Source organism: Colossoma macropomum, unplaced genomic scaffold (genome assembly GCF_904425465.1).
Source record: "Colossoma macropomum unplaced genomic scaffold, Colossoma_macropomum, whole genome shotgun sequence".
Taxonomy (NCBI): Eukaryota; Metazoa; Chordata; class Actinopteri; order Characiformes; family Serrasalmidae; genus Colossoma; species Colossoma macropomum.
In genome coordinates, this window is record NW_023494791.1 from 30,147,618 (window position 1) to 30,171,048 (window position 23,431).

At 38.5% G+C, this 23,431-nt stretch overlaps 1 protein-coding gene across 1 annotated transcript in view; it reads left to right on the forward strand.

Annotated features, from left to right (window-relative positions):
* The window catches only part of dok7 (docking protein 7), a 43,998-nt gene continuing 20,567 nt past the window's right edge, over positions 1 to 23,431 (forward strand). The window contains exons 1-5 of the mRNA XM_036575286.1: positions 1 to 194; positions 321 to 366; positions 2,006 to 2,236; positions 7,753 to 7,953; positions 22,783 to 22,902. Of these exons, the coding sequence (XP_036431179.1) occupies positions 141 to 194; positions 321 to 366; positions 2,006 to 2,236; positions 7,753 to 7,953; positions 22,783 to 22,902 (652 nt within the window). The 5' untranslated portion in view covers positions 1 to 140. The remainder of the gene's footprint in view (positions 195 to 320; positions 367 to 2,005; positions 2,237 to 7,752; positions 7,954 to 22,782; positions 22,903 to 23,431) is intronic.

Consider the following 23,431-nt stretch of genomic DNA (forward strand, 5'->3'; position numbering starts at 1 on the left):
GTGAGGGGCAGACACAGAGGTTAGCGGGTTAGCACACACGAGCAGACTATTAAAGCTATTTTGAAAGTGACCCTGCAGTAAGACCCTCACTCACGCACACTCGAACACGCTCACACAGCTGCCGGGAACCATGACAGAAGATGACGGATACGGTTGTCGTAGAGGGCCAAGTGAGACTTCGAGAAGGGAAAAAGGTTTCTATAACTTACTTAACCATGCTCATTTTTTGTGGCGTTAACGTCTTGTTTCTTCGCGAAGTGTTCACATGTCGCTGGTGTGGCTGAGCGCTCAGTACATTCTGTTGCTTTCTGCTTCTACAGTGGAAGAGCAGATGGGTGATTCTGCGGAAACCGTCGCCGGTAGCAGGTAAGCTAACAGACATTTACACTCTATAATAACTCCGTATTCATAGCACACCCAAGCGAAACAGACTCATTTAAACTCTCCTGAATCACGTTAATTCTGACGTTAGACCGCTCGCTGTTGTCGTCACAATGTAGGAGATTCTGGAATTCTCGTGATGTCATAATGCCGTTCTGGTTGCACGTGAGTCAGTCAGCAGACAGTTGGATAAACGATGTAAACAAAGTAAATAATAATAATAATAATAATAATAATAATAATTAATTATTACTTTTAACTTAATATTATTATTTACTTTAAGTTAAAAGTGCTAGTCGTTTCATACTAAAGTCCTCCTTTATTATTTAAACAACCCATAAATCATGAAAAATATGGATTTTCTAGAAATTTAGTGGTTAGTTTTCTTTCTTTCTTTTGTTGTAAAACTGACTTTCCTATGACTTTCTGGTCAGTTCTGTTAAAAAAACAAACACTGGATGAAATATAATTTTAAAAAGGACAGAAATTTCCTGTTGTTTTTTAGATCCTGCATTCCTTACTATTTTGAATCATATAATCACAGTTAAATTGAACACATTAGTGTGGATTCTCTTAAAACAACTTTTCCCCAGACTGAGGTTTTAATTATGATTAATGAAACATGATTTACTGCCATATGTGGAATTCATATTGGCAGCACTCAAAGTTCAGCTGGCCACTCTCTCTCTCTCTCTCTTTCTCTCTCTCTCTCTCTCTCTCTCTCTCTCTCTCTCTCTCTCTCTCTCTCTCTCTTCTCTCTCTCTCTCTCTCTCTCTCTCTCTCTCTCTCTCTCTCTCTCTCTCTCTCTCTCTCTCTCTCTCTCTCTCTGTCTGACTCACTCTTTCTCCAGCTGTTCATAGGGATCACTCTCTATCTGCACTGCTTGTTATGACAGCTGCTAGTCCATCCACACATACTGGTCCCGGTGGCCAGGTGCTGTAATGCTATGGTGGAGCCCACACACAGTACAGCAGACACACAGAAATAAACCCTCAGCCTTACAGTGAGTGACTCCGGCTCCACAGTGCTGGGAGAAAGTCCCTGCAGCAGACCTGACCTGTCTTTACTTTGACTGCCTGCTAGCATACCCAGCATGTTGTGGTGGTCAGTCACGGCCAAGTTGCTGTCTAATTACCGTCATTTTTACATTGTGATGACAGTGGGGCAAAATGTTAATCTCGCCTCACATAGTCTGATGTGGTCACCAAGACAGGGCATAAACATTTACATTAGTTCAGTGAAATCATTAAGAGCTTAACGCAAAATAACAGAAAAATGCAATTTTTTACTTTACTATCATACACAGTAAGAACACATACACATATTGGTGGACAGTATGATGCCATTGCTATCAGAATAAGTTATGTCACAATGCACATAACTTTTTATCATAAGTATCATCAATACTTCTGGACATCCAGTGTCTAGTAACTGCACAACCTGCATAATAACAAGCAGCTGATTGGATGGCAGCCCATTACGACATCATCTTATGTTTTTAATTTATTTTTACCAGTTTCTCCTGTTCCTTCTTACATATATACATCTTTTTAATGTTTTAACTGGTTCAATTAGTGCCTGTTTTCAAGTTTGTAAAGTCTAAACATGTCTATGTCTCTGTCAGACTGTCTGTCTCTGCTGGTGTATAAGGACCGTTCTGAGAGGAGTAAGGGTCAGCGGGAGAGGAGTCAGGCCACTCTGGGGGATATCTGTGGGCTGGAGGCTCTGCAGGGCTATGAAGGAATGAGCTACACTCTCACCGTCCTCTGCTTGTCCCAGTCCGTTACACTAGGCTTTGACAGCAGGGAAAACCTCCTGGCCTGGGACTCCCGCATCCGCTACAGCCTGGGAGAGGGTGAGAGCCGTGTGTGTGTGTGTGTGTGTGTGTGTGTGTGGTGATGGATGAGGGCATGGATATTTGGAAATGCAATGGGAGCTTGCATATGTTATGAAAAAATTAAATCTGTGAAAATGCTTGGCTTTGGCTTTCACTCTGTACGTTATGCTGCTTCTATTGGGGTCAGTATAACTGTAAAGATGGCTTTTCAGTTAAAAAACGTGCCACCCATATGCAAAGGAAATATATTTTTTTGTTTGTAATAAATATCCTGATATGTTTGACATTCAGTATAATAAAAAGTGACTCAAATATTTACATTTCATGTACATATGTGCTTAGAATTCAATATATGGACATTTAAATGTTTAAAATAGTACAGGTAAATATATTTAACACGATTTTTTTACATTGCATATGCTGCACATATATTGCACAGATATTTTTTATATGAGCAAATTTATGTACATATATTTTTTGAATAGCAAAGTGCAGAAAATATCAAATTGTAACGTGATTTACTGACTGATGCAGTGGTCCTATTTTATATACACAACAATGAACCACTTCACATCAAACCACTCTGAATGACTTTGTTTACATCTCAATGATTGGATTATGTAGAAATTTTGGAAAATTGATTGAATTCTTCTTTAAATGTAATGAAATTATTGCCTTTGTTACTCGACCGTAGATGCGGCATATAGGGATTTATGTATAGAGATAATTTAATACAGCATGGAGAGTTATTCTTCTACATAGTGAACAACAGATGTGGATACAGTCATATGCAAAGGTTTGAACCCCAGTCAAATTACATGTTTTGTTGATTTTCTAAGTGAGAAAAAGTTAATACATCCTCTACAGGGAACAAACTGAAGTATGACATTTTTGCTAATTTTAGGGCATCATTTCTACTTACTGAGTTTAATGTATTGGAAAAAAAAAATAAATATATGGGTAGAGCTGGGCGATATGGCCAAAAATGTTATCACGATAAACAAAATTCATATCGTTCGCTATCGATACATACTGCGTTAAATGTCAAATCATTATTTCTTTCAAGTTTGAAGGCTGATTTTTGGTCCTGGGGGGTTAATTGCTATTTTAAACTATCCTTTATGGTTGGAACACAACAAACACTCGCCAAACAGTGGAACATTTCACAAATCTGTCATGGGAGAGTGGGAGAAAGTGTCTGCTGAGCTGTTTTTACCAGCTGGAAAAGCATGGCTATTTTGTATCGTCATAATTTAAGAAAGAAAACAGATTATTTTTAGCTGGTGCCGAGCGCTCAGCTACCCCGCTACAAATGACATCACAGTATTCAGACACCAGCTAGCGACGACTGGATTTCTCTATACTATCGTAGAAGTTTAAGTGATGAACCGCAAAATATCAACACCAGACAAACGGAGTCGTCCTTTTAGGTACGTTTAAACTGAAAGCGGTGCTTTTGTGTCAGTGCTGTAGTTGTGCTGTAGTTGTGCTGTAGTTGTGAGGATTGTGTTATGTTATGATAGAAGTGAGTTCGCTGTAGGACAGTATAGTTACACCACTGACCTCGTCACTCACACTCGGTCACAGGAGAACAGATCGTCGGTCGCTCCACTCAAACAGGGAATGTATAACTCCGTGTTTCAGCCGTTGCTAAAGACTCATCTTACTCGTGGGCCTTTTTCCTAATGTGTTAAATTTATCAAAGAAAAACAGCAATTGTGCATTAAAATGTGCAGAAGTGTGTTCTCTGTAGAGGATGTGTTACCCTTTTCTCTTAGAAAATCAACACAATGTCTCTTAACCCAGGGTGCCCAAACTTTTGCTCATGACTGTGCATAACTATAGCAGTCTCATACAAGATTTGAGACATTCTTTTTTCAGTTAATTTCAGTGCATTTTCAATTCAGTTTCCAAAAAATGGGTGTCAGTAAAATTCCCTGCACAGTACTGGACTTATGGTTCACAGGTCAATTCAGAATGGACTGAAACCCTGCCGCTGGGCTGCTGACCCCCTCTCCCCATGCACATGCCTGTTAAGGCTGCCCACGAAAACACACACCTACACCCTCACATACACAGCACATAGCACACGTCTTCTGTGGCAGTCTCAAGTCACGCTCCTGCATGCCAGGCACGGTAGCGTGTGATGCAATCACATCCTTCCATGAAACGGCGGAGTTAAATATGGCCTCCTGAGGTGTCAGAAATCCTGTAAGAGCCCTAAAATTTTTCCAGAACGTGCTCCCATCAAATTCCTGTCACATGTGGTGAAAGTGGAGGTAAAGTACAGAATGGCTTTTTTAGCCACTGTTTGACCAGCATGGCATCCTAGGTCTTATTCTTATTCACAGTGACAACCTGTAGGGTTGGGCTGTTTTTATCAGGTTTGGAACATTCGGTTCAAATTTAAAGGTCCATATTTCTTCAGACAGTTTTCTTGCCTTTCAGAACTGTAATTTCTAACAATTATTTTTGGTTTTATTTACCAAAACAAGATGCAGTTCATGTTTACATGAGCATTGTATCTTTATTTAAATTAAAACCAATTTCCTGAACTGCATGATTATGTTTCGGCCTGTGCCGCTGACAGAGTCCTCTTGTTGGGCTAACCGTGTGGAAAGTAACTGTTGCTTCTGCGTCAGCTTCAGTATTCTTACATAAGCAGGTGACATATACCCACTTGTGATGTTCACTGTGTCTTTGTGTATGACCAAAGGAAAATCTGTAATTAAACGTGTGGAACAATTTTTTTCTGCTTTGTTAAATACGTTGAAATTATTGTGTAATTGACTGTAGGTGCAGCAGATAGAGATTAATTTAATCTAGCATGGAGGGCTGTCTTCCACATAGGATCATCAGATGTGGAGACAGTTATTTGCAAAAGTTTGAACACCCCAAGTAAGATTACATATTTTGTTGACATTCTCTTCAGGGACTAAACTTAAATATGGCATTTTTGTGCAAATGTTATTTCACAATTTCTATTTATTTGCTTAAAAAATGACACATTTTATGTTAGATATTTTTCTCAATATGTTAAATTCAGCAAATAACCAGTAATTGTGCATTAAAACATGCCGAAGTGTGTTCCATGTAGATAATGTGTACAAGTTTTCACTTCGGAAATCAACAAAGCCATGTCATTTGACCAGCTTTTACATACAGTCGTATATTCCTGTGATATATTCAGTTTTCAGTTATATATACCCTTTAAAACTGGCCCCATTGAGTATTGACAGGGAAGGAAAATGCAGTTTGCTGACTGAAATGCACTTCACTGCATATTTTTTGAGTGATGAACTCGTGTCATAGGTCGACACTGACTGAACTGAGATGGAATGAAACTTCAGCCTTTGCAGTATAACAGTTTGGTCCCAGCCCCACCTCATTCTGGCCATAAACATCAAGCATCTCTTTCCTGCTCCATTGCCTTTTTGATTTCCAAGTCCGTCCCTCATTTGTTTGTTTGTCTGCATGTGTGTTTGTGTTTTCCGTGGAGGCTGCGCTGGCAATCAGGGTGATAATAAATGGAGTTCGGTGAAGCACAGCGAATATTTCCCCTCCTGTTCAATCGCTCTCATCACTCACCTGTCCCTCCACCGCTCTCCCTCTCTACGGGACGGTTCGCTAAGTTGCCTCAGATTGAGCTTGATTGATGAGTATGTCACCGTAGAGTCCTTTTGTTCATCTGTCTGCGCACGGACGAGCGTGAGTGTGTTTGTGTGGTACAGCAGACGTGGGAATCCTCATCTTGAAATGAGGTTCATCATTGATGTGTGGCTGCTGATAATGTTGCTTTGAAAGACATCACTTATTGATTCTATTTGGCTCGTAATCGATTACTCGTCCTGAATGAGATAAAGGGGTGTTGCTGTCTCGAATCCTTCCAGGGCAGCGTTCTCCTGTTTGCTGATCATTTCCATAAATGATTTATTCCACTGTTCTTATAAGAACTCATTAGGCTTTTATACCTCTGGCTACAATTGAGCTAATACACATTACTTTGTTCATCTGTTTGTTTTACTAAATTTAAATGAACCTCACAGAACAGTCTATTCAAACATGCTAAACATTAGCCTGCTAACAGATCACACTTTTCTAAAGTCATTATTTGGGCTCAGTAATGATGTGTGTAAGCATCATTTTATTACACTAGATTTATTTTGAAATCAAAGGTATTAATATGGGATGTAATTTCGTTTTTGCTGCTGTAACAGCTCTTCGGGAAGGCTACGCTAGATGTTGGAACATTGCTGTGAGGATTTGATTGCGTTCAGCCACAAGAGCATTAGTGAGGTCAGGTACTGTTGTTAGATGATTAGTTCTGGATCACAAACGCCAGTCCAGCTCTTCCCAAAGGTATCAGATGGAGCTCCATCACTCCAGAGAACACAGTTCTGGTGCTCTAAAGCCCAATGCTGGGGTGCTTTATACCCCTCTAACCAGCACTTGCCATTGGGCATGGTGGTGTTAGGTTAAAGTGCGGAGCATCTCATTCTATTGACAGTGCTTTTCTATGGACATTATGCAACTGAATACCTGTGTCAGCAGTACATGCACCTTAAAATAGCTGAATTCACTATTTACCTTTGGACATATAATGTACACTGATCAGGCATAATATTATGACCTTGTTTATACGCTCATTGTCCATTTTATCGGCTCCACTTACTATATATGTGCACTTTGTAGTTCTACAATTACAGACTGTAGTCCATCTGTTTGTCTGCATACTTTGTTAGCCCCCTTTTACCCTGTTCTTCAGTGGTCAGGACCCCCATGGACCCTCACAGAGCAGGTACTATTTGGGTGGTGGATCATTCTCAGCACTGCAGTAACGCTGATGTGGTGGTAGTGTGTTAGTGTGTGTTGCGCTGGTCTGAGTGGATCAGACACAGCAGTGCTGCTGGAGATTTTAAACACCTCAGTGTCACTGCTGGACTGAGAATAGTCCACCTACCAAAAATATCCAGCCAACAGCGTCCTGTGGGCAGTGTCCTGTGACCACTGATGAAGGACTAGAGGATGACCAACACAAACTTTGCAGCAGCAGATGAGCTATCGTCTCTGACTTTACATCTACAAAGTGGACTGACAAGGTAGGAGTGTCTAATAGAGTGGACAGTGAGTGGACACAGTGTTTAAAAACTCCAGCAGCGCTGTGTCTGATCCACTCATACCAGCACAACAAGATTTTGAACAAGGCACAGTACAAGGCAGCCATTCAGAACATAGCTCATTTATCTTATCTTATAAACATACAAATGTTATATGTGTGCCTCAGAATGAAAAATAGCATAGGATTTTATTTAGGGTAGGATAGGATTTGGGCTCTTTAAATGATTCTTCACACTTTCACAGGGATAAATTTTCTTTAGGGATAAAAAAGTAATTCTTCAAAAGCATTGCTTCAGCAACCCTTTGTGGTGGTTTTTTATGAGCGTAATGAAAAAGTGAAGATAAGAACCGTCATAATCCCTTCATTTTTACAGCACCACACTGTCATCATTCAATTACAACTGCTTCTCTTTCAGTCCACAGATTCAGTGTGAATGTCCAGCCTGGCACCAAGCTAGAGAGCGGTCCAGCCATACTCCACTTGTGCAATAACCTGCTGGCTGTAGCCAGAGACATCCCTCCATCAGTTATTGGCCAGTGGAGGCTGTCTGACCTAAGGCGATACGGGGCAGTTCCCAATGGATTTGTCTTCGAGGGAGGGACACGCTGTGGTTATTGTGAGTCCATTTAAGTGTTTTCACTTGCAGTTGATGTTCACTGTGGTACTTAAGGCAGCACTCCGTAAGATTTTTTTGTTAAAATTGAAAGTAGCATTACTCAGACAGGAGAAAAAAAACATGGCCTCTTTGCACTAAAGTAGATATACTTAGTTTTTATGTGCACACTGATATGCTGCAGCTATATGCTCCATTTAAAGATATACTGCATTGCGTTTTGTCTGTATACTGTTCATTCTGTAGGTAATTGCCACCCAAAAATACAAAACATAGTGAACATAGTGCAGTATAAGCCTCATATACCTCATATACTGCAATACAATAGCTCAAGCAACCAGTATTTTAGAAAAATAATCACACTAAAAAGTCACATCATTCTACCATCTTTAATAAAGCTAAAGTACTTTATCGATTTCACATTTGATTCTTTTCAATGTAAAGCTGTTTAAGCTTTGGGCAGCAGGAGCAGAAAACTCCAGCCTAACACCAAACTCCACCTATGAGGGTGGACTCATGAGCCTGTTGAATGCTTGTTTTATTGGCTCACTGTAGCAACAACTGCACGATATAGGTTATTTATCATGTAAGTTATATGTAGGTGAGGGCATATTGATGTATGTCCTCTGCAAATGATATGTAAATAGGGCAACACTGTGTGGACGCTTCTTTCCAGGCACTAAAGCTGATTCATCAATTGCGCTCAAATCAGCACTTGCTTTGGCACTGGAGGACAGTTTCATGAATTAGATCAGTAGTATGTTTGTCACTTAGGGTGGTCAAATGTGCAGATCATGAATAGCAAATCACAGCATATTTTCCTTCCATGGTGGGACCTTTGTGCTTAAAAGCAATGGTTCTATTTAGAACTAGAGTTATAGAGTTCTGTATGGAACCACGTTCATGCTTAAATGGTTCTTTGCATCATGAAATGGTTCTATATTGCACCAAATATAGGTTCTATATAGGTTCTATATGTCACCAAAAAAGGGTTCTTCTATTGTTTCAAGCTTGACATTGTAACAACAGCAGAACCATTTTTGCTGCTGTATGGAGTCATTTTCAAAAAGATTAAAAAAAACAACACATTCTCCATCAATCTGAAGAACCATTTCACCATGCAAAGATCCATTTAATATAGATTTCTATATAGAACTCATGATTCTAAAAACAACCATTGCCTTTACTGAAGATCCCCTTAAAAAACATCTTTTTTAAGTACGTGTATTTTTGGATCTTTTGGTCTAAAATAAAATGCTAAAGTATCAAAGAGGTGTGAGAAAGAGTAAAGCAGTCTGTAAACAGAACCAACACAACAAGAAGAAATTAAATCCAAAAGGAGAATTTATAACTCAGTGGGTTGGCTTCTTGGTCAGGGAATAAGCCTAGTTCTGGACTAAGTTTCCTTTCAAAGAAGAATCTCCATTCAGAATGCTGTGCAGTTCAAGACTAAGCTCAATTCTTTTCTGGGAAACTGACTCAGTGTGAAATGCTAAAGTAGAAATGAGTAAATGAGTGAAATGTTTCCCTCACAATATACTTGAATAGAAGTAAAGTTATTAGTGTTTGAAAATGCTTAGAGAAGAATAAAACTCTCCAAAGTACTTGTAACTGAGTTAATGTAACTGGTTCCTATACCCTGTTAGACGCTAGAGCCTGGCCGATATAAAATGTACTGGCTGATATTGATAACGATTTTAAGAGCTAAAAATATTGTTATATTGTTATATGTTATATTTATTTTTCAGATTTTCATTCTATACTCCAGTAGTTTTAAACAATGCTTTACTAACAGTCGATTATCAGTTCACTTCTTGAACTCAAACAGCAAAATTCACACACTGAAAAATAAAATTGTAGCTATGGAGACGGGGCTAATCAGCTCTTATTTCTCTTATTTTTACTCAGTTATTTTTGGAGGTTTTGTATTATAACAAGAGCTGCAGAAACATACTTTGATAGTTATTATGAAATGACTACTAGTCAGTGAATCGGCTTGAATGTGAAGAGCTGTAACAAGAAAATGTTCTGACAAACTGAGGTGCTGTTTACCAAGAGATAACAGATAAAAATATGTGGTGCTTTGTTTAACCCCTTTAAAATCTCAGGCTTATTACATACTAAGGCTTATTATTCAGCAACTACCAGGGACCTGAGCTATTCTTAGGTTATACACTCTTAAACAAGATGGTTCTTTAAGGGTTCTTTAGTAAAGCAAATGGTTCTATTTAGAACCATGAACACTCAGAGAACCCTTTGCATGATTAAAAAGTTCTTTGCATCATGAAAGGTTTTTTCCAAATGTGAAGAACCCTTTAATCATGCAAAGGGTTCTTTTAGTACTTAGGGAACCATTTTTTACTAAAGAACCCTTGAAGATTCATCATTTTTAAGAGTGTAGAAGTGTGTAATAAAACTTTGGGCCCACTGGCAGACCCTGGCCTTTTAAGTGGTTAAGCCTGCTCATAATTTTGAGCTACAGTAAGCAATAAGCAAAAGCCAAAAAAGTTGTATAATGATAATAAATATGTAGTTTAACATTATAGCTCCTCAGGCTAAGGCACTTTAGCATTTTAATGTGGTAGTTTACTAGATCAGCTATATGTAAATAGGTTTTCAGGGTGAGCAAAAGCCATTTTTTGGGAAAACTATATTTACAAAATGAGCTGTATTTTAAGCTAAATAACTAGTTGTACAAAATTAACTAACTAATATTTGTAAAGCTGTGACAGGATAAGCTGCCAAATGTTCAGTGTTTTTTTGAAGTTGCTACTGAGTACTTCTAATTAACAGAACTTGATAAGGCTTAGAATATTCCAGTCACTATCATTAGTGTAACATGATGAGATTTTACAGTGCCAACAGCGTGTCCTCAGGGAATACTTTGGGTTGTCAGAACAGGAAGGAACGCTACCATTTTCTTTTACATTGGTTGAAGGTAACTTTATGCTTCCAGGGAAAGCTGTGGAAAGTCAGACTTGCATATGTAGTATGCGATTATTTTATCCTTAATTTTAAGAAAAAGCACCCAGACTTTACTTTCAGTCATAACTGTTCTTTTTCTTTCGCTATCTGCTTACATAGGTAGGATGCTGTAAGTGGATTGCTGCTCTCTTCAGGTTAAGTTGTTAACTCACTCTAGGTTGGATGTCACTGTGAAAAAGTAAACAAAGAATCAAAAACAGAAATATCTGTTGATTTTTTTACTGTTGACATTATTGATAATGTCCAGTAATCATTTCAGCCCTAGTTATAACACTTTTGTAATTTGGATGCACTTTACATATATTTGTTGTTTTAACCATGATGGAGTTTTGTGTTCAGGTTTACCAGTTTAGCCTGTATTACTGTTAAATAGTTAAATAGGGGTTGTCTTTTATTGGACTCCCTTAGTGGCTGTATAGGGTTTTGCCTTATCACCAGCAGAACCAAAAGAAAGTCAGTAATTGTTGGAGCATTATCTGTGACATTTATGCATATAAATATAGGTCGTCAGTATTGGCCGATATATCAGTTGGGCTCTCGTACGCACCTGTGAGTGCTAATAAGGATTCATCAGGGACTGAATATAAGATGGTGGAGGATATCGTCTTTCTAGAGCTCTCTGTTTCTTTCTCTCTTTTTCACTCGGTGTTAGTGACATTCCAAGTAGTGAAAGTAACAGGGGGTGCGTGCCAAGAATCAATGTGAAAATTAGATGCCCAGTCCACACGCACACATACTCTTCCCCTGCTCTCTCACTCTCTGAACTCACTCACTCTCAGTCTTTTCCTCACACACACACAAATGCACACACACACAGTGTTCAGTAATGTGTGATAGGGTCCAGTGTGAGATCATTGCGTTAGCACTAGTGAAGCCCACCAGCTGCTTTTTTGGCATAACTGCCTACAGCTGTTCCTGTAGCTGCAGTAGTCTCAAAAGCCTGACTTATATAAGCTGTGTCTACCATCCAAACCCTGCTGTTACACCAAAAAGAATGTTCGTTTGATAAATCTTTTTAATTAATTTGTTATTGCTTATGAAGGAGGTATTTGGCGCATTTGGGCAACTCTCAGCTGTTGAAGTGGGCTATGCAGGGAACTCATAGGAGTTTTATATGTTCAGGGTGTGTGTGGGATAGGGATCTGTGATAAGGGCACCATGCCAAGTGGAGACACTCAAACACAAAGAGAGAGAGAAATCACATGGGGCACCAAAAACACAGTCTCACAGTGCGGTCAGGGACTTACATGGTAAAGTCTTGCCAGTAAAGAGTTTGTTGCACAAAGTTATAATAAAACATTACAATGCCAATACAAAATTCTCAAAATTGGGCCACCCCAAGTGATATAATTAAGCAATTATCATCCATGCTCTGTGGCATGTGTAAAAGGGCTGAGCAGGCCCAGTCGGCCTCGATTTTGGATGACAAGATGAAAAGATCTGACTTTGAATGAGGGTTTATTATTGAGGCACGGATGGCAGGAGCTTTAGATCAGTAGGTCAGTAGATAGAGTTTGAAAATGTGGTTGAAAGCACATATTCAGTGACCATGATGCTCGTTCATTAGTGTAATATGTAAGGAAAAGCAGAAGTGTAGCTTTTCCTCATATGACTGAGAATGTCATCAGGACGCGATCAGACTGTGTCAGCACTGTCTGTCCATGACTACACAGAGATATGGTAGGCCTGAAGTGCATAAATCCCCCCGTTACAAAGTTGAATGCACAATTTAGAGTTGTACAAAAACCATAGACACTGGTCTGCAGAGAGGAAAAAAGTGATCCGGTCAGATGAGTCATCCTTCACCATGATCTCCACAAGTGGGCGAGTGGTTTGGGTCCAATTGTCCCCTTGAAAGGAAGAGTCACTGCAAATCAATACAAAGTTATTCTGACTGATCAGCCTTATCCTGCAATGAAACATTTCTATCCTGATTCTATCCTATCTTTTAGGATGCCTCCATCCACAGGAAATGATAAATAATAATAATAATAATAAATTATTGGTTTAATGAGTATGAAAATTATATAAATCAGATCTATGATCATGAAAAGAGAGAGAAAAACTTGAAAACTTGGAAGAATCATGTTCAATCCCTCCATTACAGTTCAGTAAAACAGTAAAAGGTGCTAAACGCCTTAATAAGTTAATGTTGCTTTTCATTTAATTTGTCATCTGTGTGTGTGTGTGTGTATATATAAAAGTATGTATAAAAGATATACCTATAAAAGATAGGTATGTATAAAATTAGGTGTAAAGTAAAAATGTCTGATAATTAGTACTGTGTGCTATTTCAGTGGAAAATGTGCTTTCTCAGATACTCATTTACACCTGATTGCAGAAGGGTGGAAGTGCTTAAGAGACTATATGCTTGTTTCTTTGTCATTAGAAACTACTTCGAACAGATTAAAGAGGAAAAAATCAGATTTGACAAGGAATGACAAGGAATGACAAGGAATCTACTTTGTTGATATTCATAGTGTTGTTGACATAGTTTCCCTCTGTAACCAGACAGTCTGTGTCTTGCTTCATTAGCAGTGTGTCTTGGTGCTGGCAGGGTCAAAGACCACGTCTTATTTAATTTATTAGTACACGGTGAGCAGGTGATTGCTTTGGGCTGGGGACGGTGTATTGAAATGGAAATGTACCTGTGTTTCCACGCCAGTGAGGAAACACAAGCACACTGTCGCTGCTCAAAGCTCTGTCACAACCCATACCGATAGTGTCATTAGCTAGTGTGTCAGCTGTCGTGTTTGATTTGGAGAGTGAGGTGGCTGGGGGTTGTTTGGCTGTTTGTGAGCAGCCTCTGTGCTGAGAAATTCTATATTACCATTATTCCTTTCTGAAAGTGAAGGAAACTGCATTGAGGTGAAAAGGTATGATCACAGTATTGAATCTGTTTCGTTCGGGGGGGGCGGTGCTGGAACACTTTTTTGTTTCAGCCTCTAAAACTCAGTGATTGTTTGTGCTATACCCTTCAAATGTTTGTATAAGATACTAAGATTGTAACGATTCCCAAAATTCATTATTTGATTTGATACTGTAGAGTCCTGTCTCAATTAGACGTCTCACATTACTATGTTGATGTTTCCATTTTCCATTTGTTAGCCATTTGACATTATGAAAGTACAATATTTGAAATTAGTGCCACAATCTCACACAAGACACAAGCTAATATTTTAGCCCCACGCTAACACACTAACCACAAGTTAACATGCTGGTCATGATACAACGATACGATATGCTGCGACACAATTCGATACAATACGATACTTGCAAACGTTCGAACACCCTTGGTCACATTACGTTTCATTGATTTTCTAAGTGAAAATAGGTGATTTTTCTACAAATTTTAGTGCACAATTTTTGTTTATTAGCTGAGTTTAACATGTTAGAAAAAAACATACAGTATAAAATGTGCACAGGCTACATTTTATCTTTTTTCCCCCAGTATGTTCAATTCAGCAAATAAACAGTATTTGTGCATTAAAATGTGCAGAATTCTCTGAAGAGGATGTGTTAACTTATTTTCATGTAGAAAATCAGCATACAGCACACAACTGTACGTCCCTGTATACGCATATTTACACAAAATAAATACAAATAGTAGTGTAGAAATCTCCTACTCCTACTACAGCTACATGAAAAATAAATAAATAAACTTAGTGTCCAATACGAAGAATTCCATTATTACAGTCTACCCTAAACATGCCCAGTAATATTCATGAGAGGAATTCATTTAGGTACATTTATCAAGAACAGTTCTTTATTACAACTCACTCCGTCCTGGTCAGTCATAACATTGCTAGGTTCTGTAGCATGAATACAATTAGGAAAAAGAGAGGAAAAAGACTCTCCAAGCCAAGGCACTCCTTAAATGAAAAATCTTCATTGTATTGACATATCCTAGCTGGACTGTTAAAAAATGCCCATGTGTAGCGACTTGTGCTTTCTTCAGGGCGCACAGAAGGCATGAGCCGCTCTGGAGGGACATTTTTTAGCAGTCCAGCTTGAACATCAATAAAGTCAATACAATAAAGACATTTTAATTTAAGGAGTGCCTTGGCTCGGAGAGTTTTCTTCTCTCTTTTTCATCATTGAATTTTTCCCTTGACACCAAAAAGCACCGATTCAAACAACATTTAAAGCAAAGATCTTTTTTCCAATATAAACCAGGCCTACAGCTATCATCCTAAATCCATAATATGAATGTGTTAATCTAGCACACATATTACACAATTAAACTGGAGAAACTGCTGGAATGCTTGGTATGTATACGCTGAACATACCTGTAACCATATTTAATTAGAAAGGATGCAGCATTAGCTTATGCGGCCTTTACTTTGTCAGTGAGCCGTTGTCTCATATATTAATACAGTGAACCACAAGATCCTACTTGAGGCAGAGAACAAAGAAGCGGTACACTCATCATTCTCTGCATATACAGTACTAGGCAAAAGTCCTAGGCACCTGAGAAAATGACTTATGAACGAATTTATCTGGGCAAATGCAGAGTTAGTTTAACACTGGTCCTCTGGTGGTCTTTGGACCAGTGGTTTGTAGTGGGACAGTGATGGTGCTTTGTCATAAAAATCAACAAAGAAATAATCGACTTAATAATAAGAAAGAAAGAAATGTTTTTAAATGGTAAACAATACTTTAATTTAAGTCATGCAACAATGGCACACAAAGCTATTTTTTGCCCCTTGACCCTAGAAACAAAATACACTTCGCTGATCTTTCGGTCGTCCCCTTGCAAGTGAAAAGTTTAGCTTAATTTGCTGCTATTCCACCTGATTTCAGGCATAAAACAAGCCTATGTTCACCTTATGTGTTGATATTTTATGTTCAGTGATACAGATTGCATATTGTCGCACCCAAGCATTGCTGCTGCATCGCTGATTTCCCAAAATGAATTTTTTACGCATTTTTTTTTGCCTTCTATGTGGCAGACTTCCCCCACCCAGGGAAGCACTCTACACAAACAAGATTAAACAAGATTCCTTAGGCAAGACTCCAAATCTGTAGCATGCCTACCTCTGTAACATGATTAAATTGTAAGTTGCTCTGTGTAAAAATCTGCCAAATGCCATGATGCAAACGAATAAACAGTGTTATTTGTGTTACCATAATTATTTCCAGATCTCTCCTCGATGAAGTCTAGTATTTACAGTTACCATCCAATACCTGCTTCAGCTAATCAGTCATTCATTAAATCAAATTAGGCGCTACTGATGGAATTTAACTAATACATATAATGACTGCAGCAAGAGGTCAGGAACCAAACCTGTGTTCTTCTAACTGTATTCTTCCAACCAACATATATGTGAGTATTTAAAAACAAAATAAATCTTGTCATATTTTACTGTATTAATGTTTATTTGTATTTAATCTAATGTTATATAGTGCTTTTATTGTCAAAAACACATTTACTGCTGAGATAAATAGTTTTAAGCAATTTTCTTGGCTGCCCAAGACTTGCACAGTACTGTATATGTAGCCTTCTCCATCTCTTTCTCTCTCTCTCTCTCTCTCTCTCTCTCTCTCTCTCTCTCTCTCTCTCTCTGTCCCTCTCTCTCTCTCTCTCACACACACACACACACACACACACACACACATTCATGGAGTGACAAGGTAGGATGGCAAAAGAAACAAGACAGCAGGCAAACTTCATGTTCTTGCCAACTTAAGAGTAGCGCTCTTGACATCTTTCCAGACGCCTTTCTCCACAGAGTCATTTGCTGACCTTTTAATTCCTTTAGCCCAGGGAGGCTGCTGTCCACAAGCCCCTCAAGACATGAAGACATCCTCACTCAGATGAGCCAGTTGGCATTCTGCTCCTGACTAGGCTGGGTTCAGTCCATCTGTTCAGTCTGGGTGTTTAGTAGTTAGAAATGGTTAAGAGGGATGTGCACGGGTGGTCGAGTGCTCGGTTAATCATTGCCAGTCTCAGTAGCCTATTTGAGTGCTGAAATCACTGTTTGGGTTTAGATACACTGCAGTACAGAAAGTCAAGGAGGAAATATACAAGCCAACAGTTGAGTGAAATGCTGTCATGTTTTAATGCAGAATTTAGGTAATTAGGTAGGTAAAGACATCTGGATATGTTATTGCAGACAATAATGCATAATCACAAATCGTTAAATTGTACATAATGCAAATCGATTTGGTACGAATCAACACCTCCGAACAAACTGACTTTATCTTGAAATCTTGATTTGAAAGCCACTGACTATTCATACACATTATGCTGACAGAATGTCAACAATATGGCCGCAGACACTACTGGGTTTTGCGAATACTATCTATACCAATAAGAGCCCTTGTGCAAGACTCCTAACACTACCTTTGCCTACCTGTGTAAAAATGATCATATTGAAAATAGCTTTGGATAAGAGCATCTGCCAAATGCCGTAAATGTATATGTTGAGGTGCTAAACATTTAAAAGCTGTGAGCTGCACCGCATACTGTGAAAAAATACATACAATCTGTGGTACAACTATTTTTTTTTACTTCACTCAGACTCTGATAGAAGGTATGAAAACAGATGTCACCACTCTGGTGGTTTGGAGTGGTCCTTATTTTCTGAAGATCAGCCACATCTTTGCCACCTTTCCCATATATCTCCCTGTCTGATGCTCCTGCATTAACCCGATGACAGTGAATCTCTCAAAACGTCAGCGATTGTGGCTATATTTCACTGACTCAGTATGGAGACGAGAGGAAGGCAGTGTGCTGTTGAAAAGGTGTCTCTTGTATTTATAGACTGTGTTGATGTATTATGAAACCCACCACTAAGGGTGTTCTGGTTATTTTTGTAAAGGCCTCTTGCTCCTATAGCCTTGCCCTTGCAGTCTCCATGGCGACGCTGAGGGATTTGACACTGCTATATTTACCACCATCAAAGAGTGCTGGAGGCTTGGGCTTCATTAGGCTGCAGGGAGAGAAACGCAGTGGCGTAATTATACCGCGCGTCTGCCCAACGTCACAACACAACTTTGTGTTCCCTCCCTGTAAAGTTTTGTCTTGTTAAAGTGGCAGCCCTGGGTGCTCGGTGAATTGTAAGTTGCAGACAGTGCTTTGTTGTTCCCGGTCATTTTGTTATTTTTGTGTGGGTGTTCTGACAAGTTTTGTAGATAATGGATCCATCCAATTGACTGTTTTTTGTAAGGAAATGTGCATAGGGACGATGCTTTGAACAGCAAAAAGAAGAATTATGCAGTAATACAGTTTTCCATTTAGTCATTTTCAGTTCCTCTGAGGAGCGCACTCCCTCAGTAAACCAAGCATGCAGTATTCTTGACTAATCAGTACAGTACAGTAGGTCTACTACTGTCCCAGTCTATTACTGTCCCAGTCCCTCTCAAAATGCTGGTCAAAAATCTGGACACACCTGGGTCACTGGCATTTGAGTTAGAGTTCAATGCATTGTGTTAGAGACAAAAATCTGCCAATAAATGCACATGCAATTTTTTTGTGAATTACATTTTATTGGGTTACATGTATATACATGTATTAAAAAGTGGCAAAAAAAAGGAGAATCTCTTAGGGAAACAAAGTCAAGATGCCCTCTTTTTCAAATACAATCCTTCACAAACCAAATAGTTTGACCAATTATCCACAATAGTTGGAGTTGCATTATGGAGCTTAGCTGTGTAGCATTCAAGAATCAGAATTTTCAAGAAGTACTATAGCTACATTTTCTTCTTAGGCTTGTAATATTGCTTCGGAATTGTTTTTATAGGAGCCATTGAACAGGTTCATTGAGAAGGGGTGATATTCAGGGTGATATCAGAGTCATCAGATAATAAAAGAAGAGCCAGACATGTTGGTGACCTTATATCTGAAATAAATTCAATTACAAAATTCCCAAACCCTGCTACTACTGGACATTCCCAGTACTTACTGACATAAGATAGCATCTGCTGCAATTTTTGAGATTTTTTTTTTTTGCAATATTCATAGAAAAGTAATTAAGTGTTGAAATACTGATGTTAGAAGGTGTAGCCTTGATAAGAGACAGCATGATGTATTTTGCACAAAAATGTAAAAAATGGTTACTGAGATGGAAAAATTTATTTTAACAATATAAAGTTGAAATTATGAAGGACAAAAACTGCAATTTCTTATCATGAAAAAAATTGCATGTCAAATTGGCATTGATCTCATAGAACGACTCAGCTACTCTCAGACACTTTCCTTAGTTTTGTATTTTCCATACAGTGATGACATCAGAACTATGAAATGAGATATACAGTGGCTTCAGAACTTTGAGCATCCCACTCAAAATTTCTGTCAGTTTGAATACGTTGAGTAGAAAATGATCTTCAAAAGGCATTACAGATGAAACGTTCTTAGATTAGTGTGTTATTTTTTGTTTTGTTCAATTTTAGAGTGAAAAAACGAAAGGAGCACCATGCAAAAGAGATTTGAGCTCTCAGATGACTTCTGTCAAGGTCAGACCTTAATTAGCTTGTTAGGGCTATGGCTTGTTCACAATCATTGTTATGTAAAGTCAGGAAGTGCAAATTTCAAAGGTTTATAAATATATAAATATATAAATACTCTGACTCCTTGAAAAAGTAAAGGATGCTCTTCATAGTTTTATCTGTAAGTATTATACAATATGGCAACCTTTCTTGTCCTATTGGGATACAGTAAGTCTAGACCTTTCAGAGTGAATTGTCATTTCTTGACTGCTTCACTGCTCTGTAAAATTACAATACGAGATTAATTTGTATGATGAATTTCTTCTTACACATTTGTGTGAAGCCATGCAGTTATATAAGGCAAGACTAATATGTGTCACCAGCAGAAATTCGAAAAAAAAATAAATCTTTTTTTATTTTGTTTCTCTCCCCTTTCCCATGTGTGTGCAATGTCAAATGCGGATATATTGGGTTTTTTCTTGCTTTTGTATCTACATATTTAAAAAGACTGACTCCTCAAACCTTGTCCCAACAGCCAGTAGCCAGAGGGCTCCTTTAAGCAGCTGCATAGCACTCTGAAAATTAAAATCCTTGATGCCCACAAAGCAAGAGAAGGCTATAATAAGATAGCAAAGCGTTTTCAGGTAGCTGTTTCCTCAGTTTGTAATGTAATTGAGAAATGGCAGTTAACAGGAACTGTGGAGGTCAAGTTGAGGTCCGGAAGACCAAGAAAACTTTCCAAGAGAACTGCTTATAGGATCGCTAGAAAGGCAAAGCAAACCCCCTTTTGCCTGCAAAAGATCTTAATGAAGGTTTAGCAGACTCTGGGGTGGTAGTGCACAGTGCTGCTGTGCAGCAACACATGCACAGATATGAACTTCATGGAAAAGTCATCAGAGGTAAGCCTTTCCTGCATCCTCACTACAAAATTCAGTGTCAGAAGTTTGCAAAGGAACATCTAAACAAGCCTGATCCATCAAGCTCTGGGCTTGTGTTTCAGACAGTGGCACAGGGAACATTTCTCTGATACAGATAAGAATAGATTCAATAAAATATCAACAGATTCTGGAAGGAAACATCACACCATCTGTAAAAGATGTGTTCTTCAACAGGATAATGATCCTAAACACACCTCAAAATTCGCAGTGAACTACCTCAAGAGGCACAAGCTAAAGATTTTGCCATGGCCCTCACAGTCCCCCAACCTAAACATCACCAAAAATCTGTGGATAAAACTTCAAAAGGAGCAGCCCAAGAATCTCACAGACCTATAAGACTTTCACAAGGAAGAATGGGCAAAAATCCCCCAAACAAGAACAGAATGACTCTTGGCTGCCTACAAAACAATATTTACAAGCTGTGGTACTTGGTAGCTGTGGTATGTTATTAAGTACTGTAGAGTAAAGATATGTTTCATGTTTAACTGTATACCATTTGGAAATCAGGTTTCATCTTTGTCTCACTTAACTATTCACAGTACCAGAAATTTTGAAAGGGGTGCCCAAACTTTTGCATGCCACTGTATGCAGTGACCAAAAAACAAATCAAAACTATTTTTTTATGTTAAGAATCTTGGCATTCTCTCATGCAGCATCACGAGGAGCTGCCTGGGATGCTTTTTCAATAAGACTGATTAAGCTACACATTTGCTGAGACCTTTTTGGCTTTAAAACTGCCAATTTAAAGACCGTTTTAGATGCAAAGTTCCTCATGGAACTGACTTGAAACTCACTCACTCAGGCTAAAAATTCTCCCAAGGGGGAACTATTAGCAATCAAATTGCTTATGATGCATCATAAAAGCTATGCTTCTTTTTCTTCATATTATTCATATTTATTAACCCTTTAAACTCCCAGGCTTATTACATATTAAGGCTTATTATTCAGTAATGTCAGACTACAATGCAAACTAAATGAGTTCTTAGGTTACAGACGTATGCAGTAAAACTTTGGGTCTGCTGGCGGGCCCTGGCCATTTATGGAGTTCATGAAACTTGAAAGGTTGTGGAAAAGACTCACTGATAAACAGTTATTGTCATAGCATGTACAGTGCTATTCTGATGGATGCCCAATCTGCCACCCCCTGAGACAGTTTCAACATGGTCAGTGATGAGCAGTTCAGAACAGCAGGGGAAACAGTTTCCTTTTAACCACGTTGTTTTAAAAACTGAAAACAGCTTTTTGGTCAGCTCTTGTCAGTGAATGAGGGGGTTTTACAGTTATTATGACGAAGTTTTTGCTGCTCAACCTGCTCAAAAACGTATTTATAAGCAAGCATATGCTAAAGTCATGTGTCGGTCTTATCGGCTGGTGTCTGGTGAGAGCATGCTAGCTAGCAATCCACAGCAGCACAAAAATCATTCGGACTAAACGGGATGATTAAACCCAACATTATCACCTCAAATTAGAACTCAATGTTGTCCTACCTCTGACTACTGCTGAGATATCACCGTTGCTTTGACAGAAAATTACTGTTTTTATTGACATGAAAAAAGGCTAATTATAAATTGCTGTTTTTATGTGCCATGCAGACAGATTATCTCTTTAGATGCACTGCTACTGTGAGCCAGTGGTGACTTGCTAGTGCTGATAAAATCCAATGCCCTGAAGTGCATTTTTTCAGAAAAAGGTAAAAGTACTAGTTATACAAATTGCTTTTTCCCTTTTGAATATTTTAATTATCAGATATATTTGAATTGTATCAAATATTCATTGTAGTCCTAATAAAACAATGCTTGTTTTGTAAAGAAATTCATATATATATATATACCCTAAATTTTACTTTTTACATTGATCTTAAAGGCAATGATTTATATATAAGACTGCAGAATAAATTGTCTTTAACCCCCTTAAAATCACAGGCTTATTACATACTAAGGCTTATTATTCAGTAACTACAGGGACTACAGTGCAAACTGGCTGAGCCCTGACGTTTTAAGGGGTTAAAATGTACATTGAATCAGGTGTTTCCCATTGTTTGCCTGGTACTGTGCCACTGAATGTGACCAGCTAGGCTTTCCTTTGACTATGGAAGGTTGAACCAGGATTTGATCCAAACTGTAGACCAAACCTCTAAATTAGTAAATACATATACAATATTGTATACTTTAAATTCCTAGTATGATATACCATGATGTAACACAACAGCCAAACCTATGAGAGTGCAGTGAAAGATGAACTGCTTATCTGTAAGCAGTAAAGTGTGAATGCTTGTCATTTGGCAGAGGATTACTCTGTGTTCTCTCATTAGAGATTACCTAAAGAGAATGATTGTGCTAAATTAAACTGATCTCCGGTTGTAAAGCAGGGTCAATTAATGTCATTCTAGTTGTAATTCCTTTTGAATGGAATATTATGTCTTGAGTGGAAATGTGGTTGCAGGCATTGATCTCTCTGTCTGTGCCCCCTCCCCTCGCAGGGACTGGTGTCTTCTTTCTGGCCTGTACAGAGGGAGAACAGATCAGCTTTCTGTTCGACTGTATTGCTCGAGGCGTCTCTCCAAGCAGGGCACCGTTTGGATTGCGGCCAAATCTTCCAGGTTAATACAGCATGTGTGTCTGTGTGTGCGTCTGTGTGTGTGGTATAGGATGTAAAGTGCTTTTCATTCTCCCTCTGCTGCCTCTCTCACAGTCTTGCTCTCACTCTTTCTCTTTCAGTAATTCACTGCAAAATGAGTTCATTAATTACATTAATTAAAGTTTGTCAGAGCTCATGCAGAGTAGAGAGACGATCATAGAGCCATGAAAATCATGAACTTGCACTTTATGCGCTCTATAATGAACACAGCTGCATATACAGTACTGTGCAAAAGCCTTAGGCACTGAAGCACACTATTTAAAGCCATTTATCTTGGCCATGAGTGTGCTTTTATTTGTAAAATCATAAGAATTTCTTATTTTCAAAAAATCTGTTATCTTGCGAGCAAGACTGAGGAACAGACTGTGGCTCCAAATTTCTCCTTCACGCTTTTAAACCTCCTTTAAATTCTTAAAGAAGATGGTTCTTCAAGGGTTCCTTTGTAAAGGGAACCATAGATTCTATATAAAACTATTTTATGCTTAAAGGAT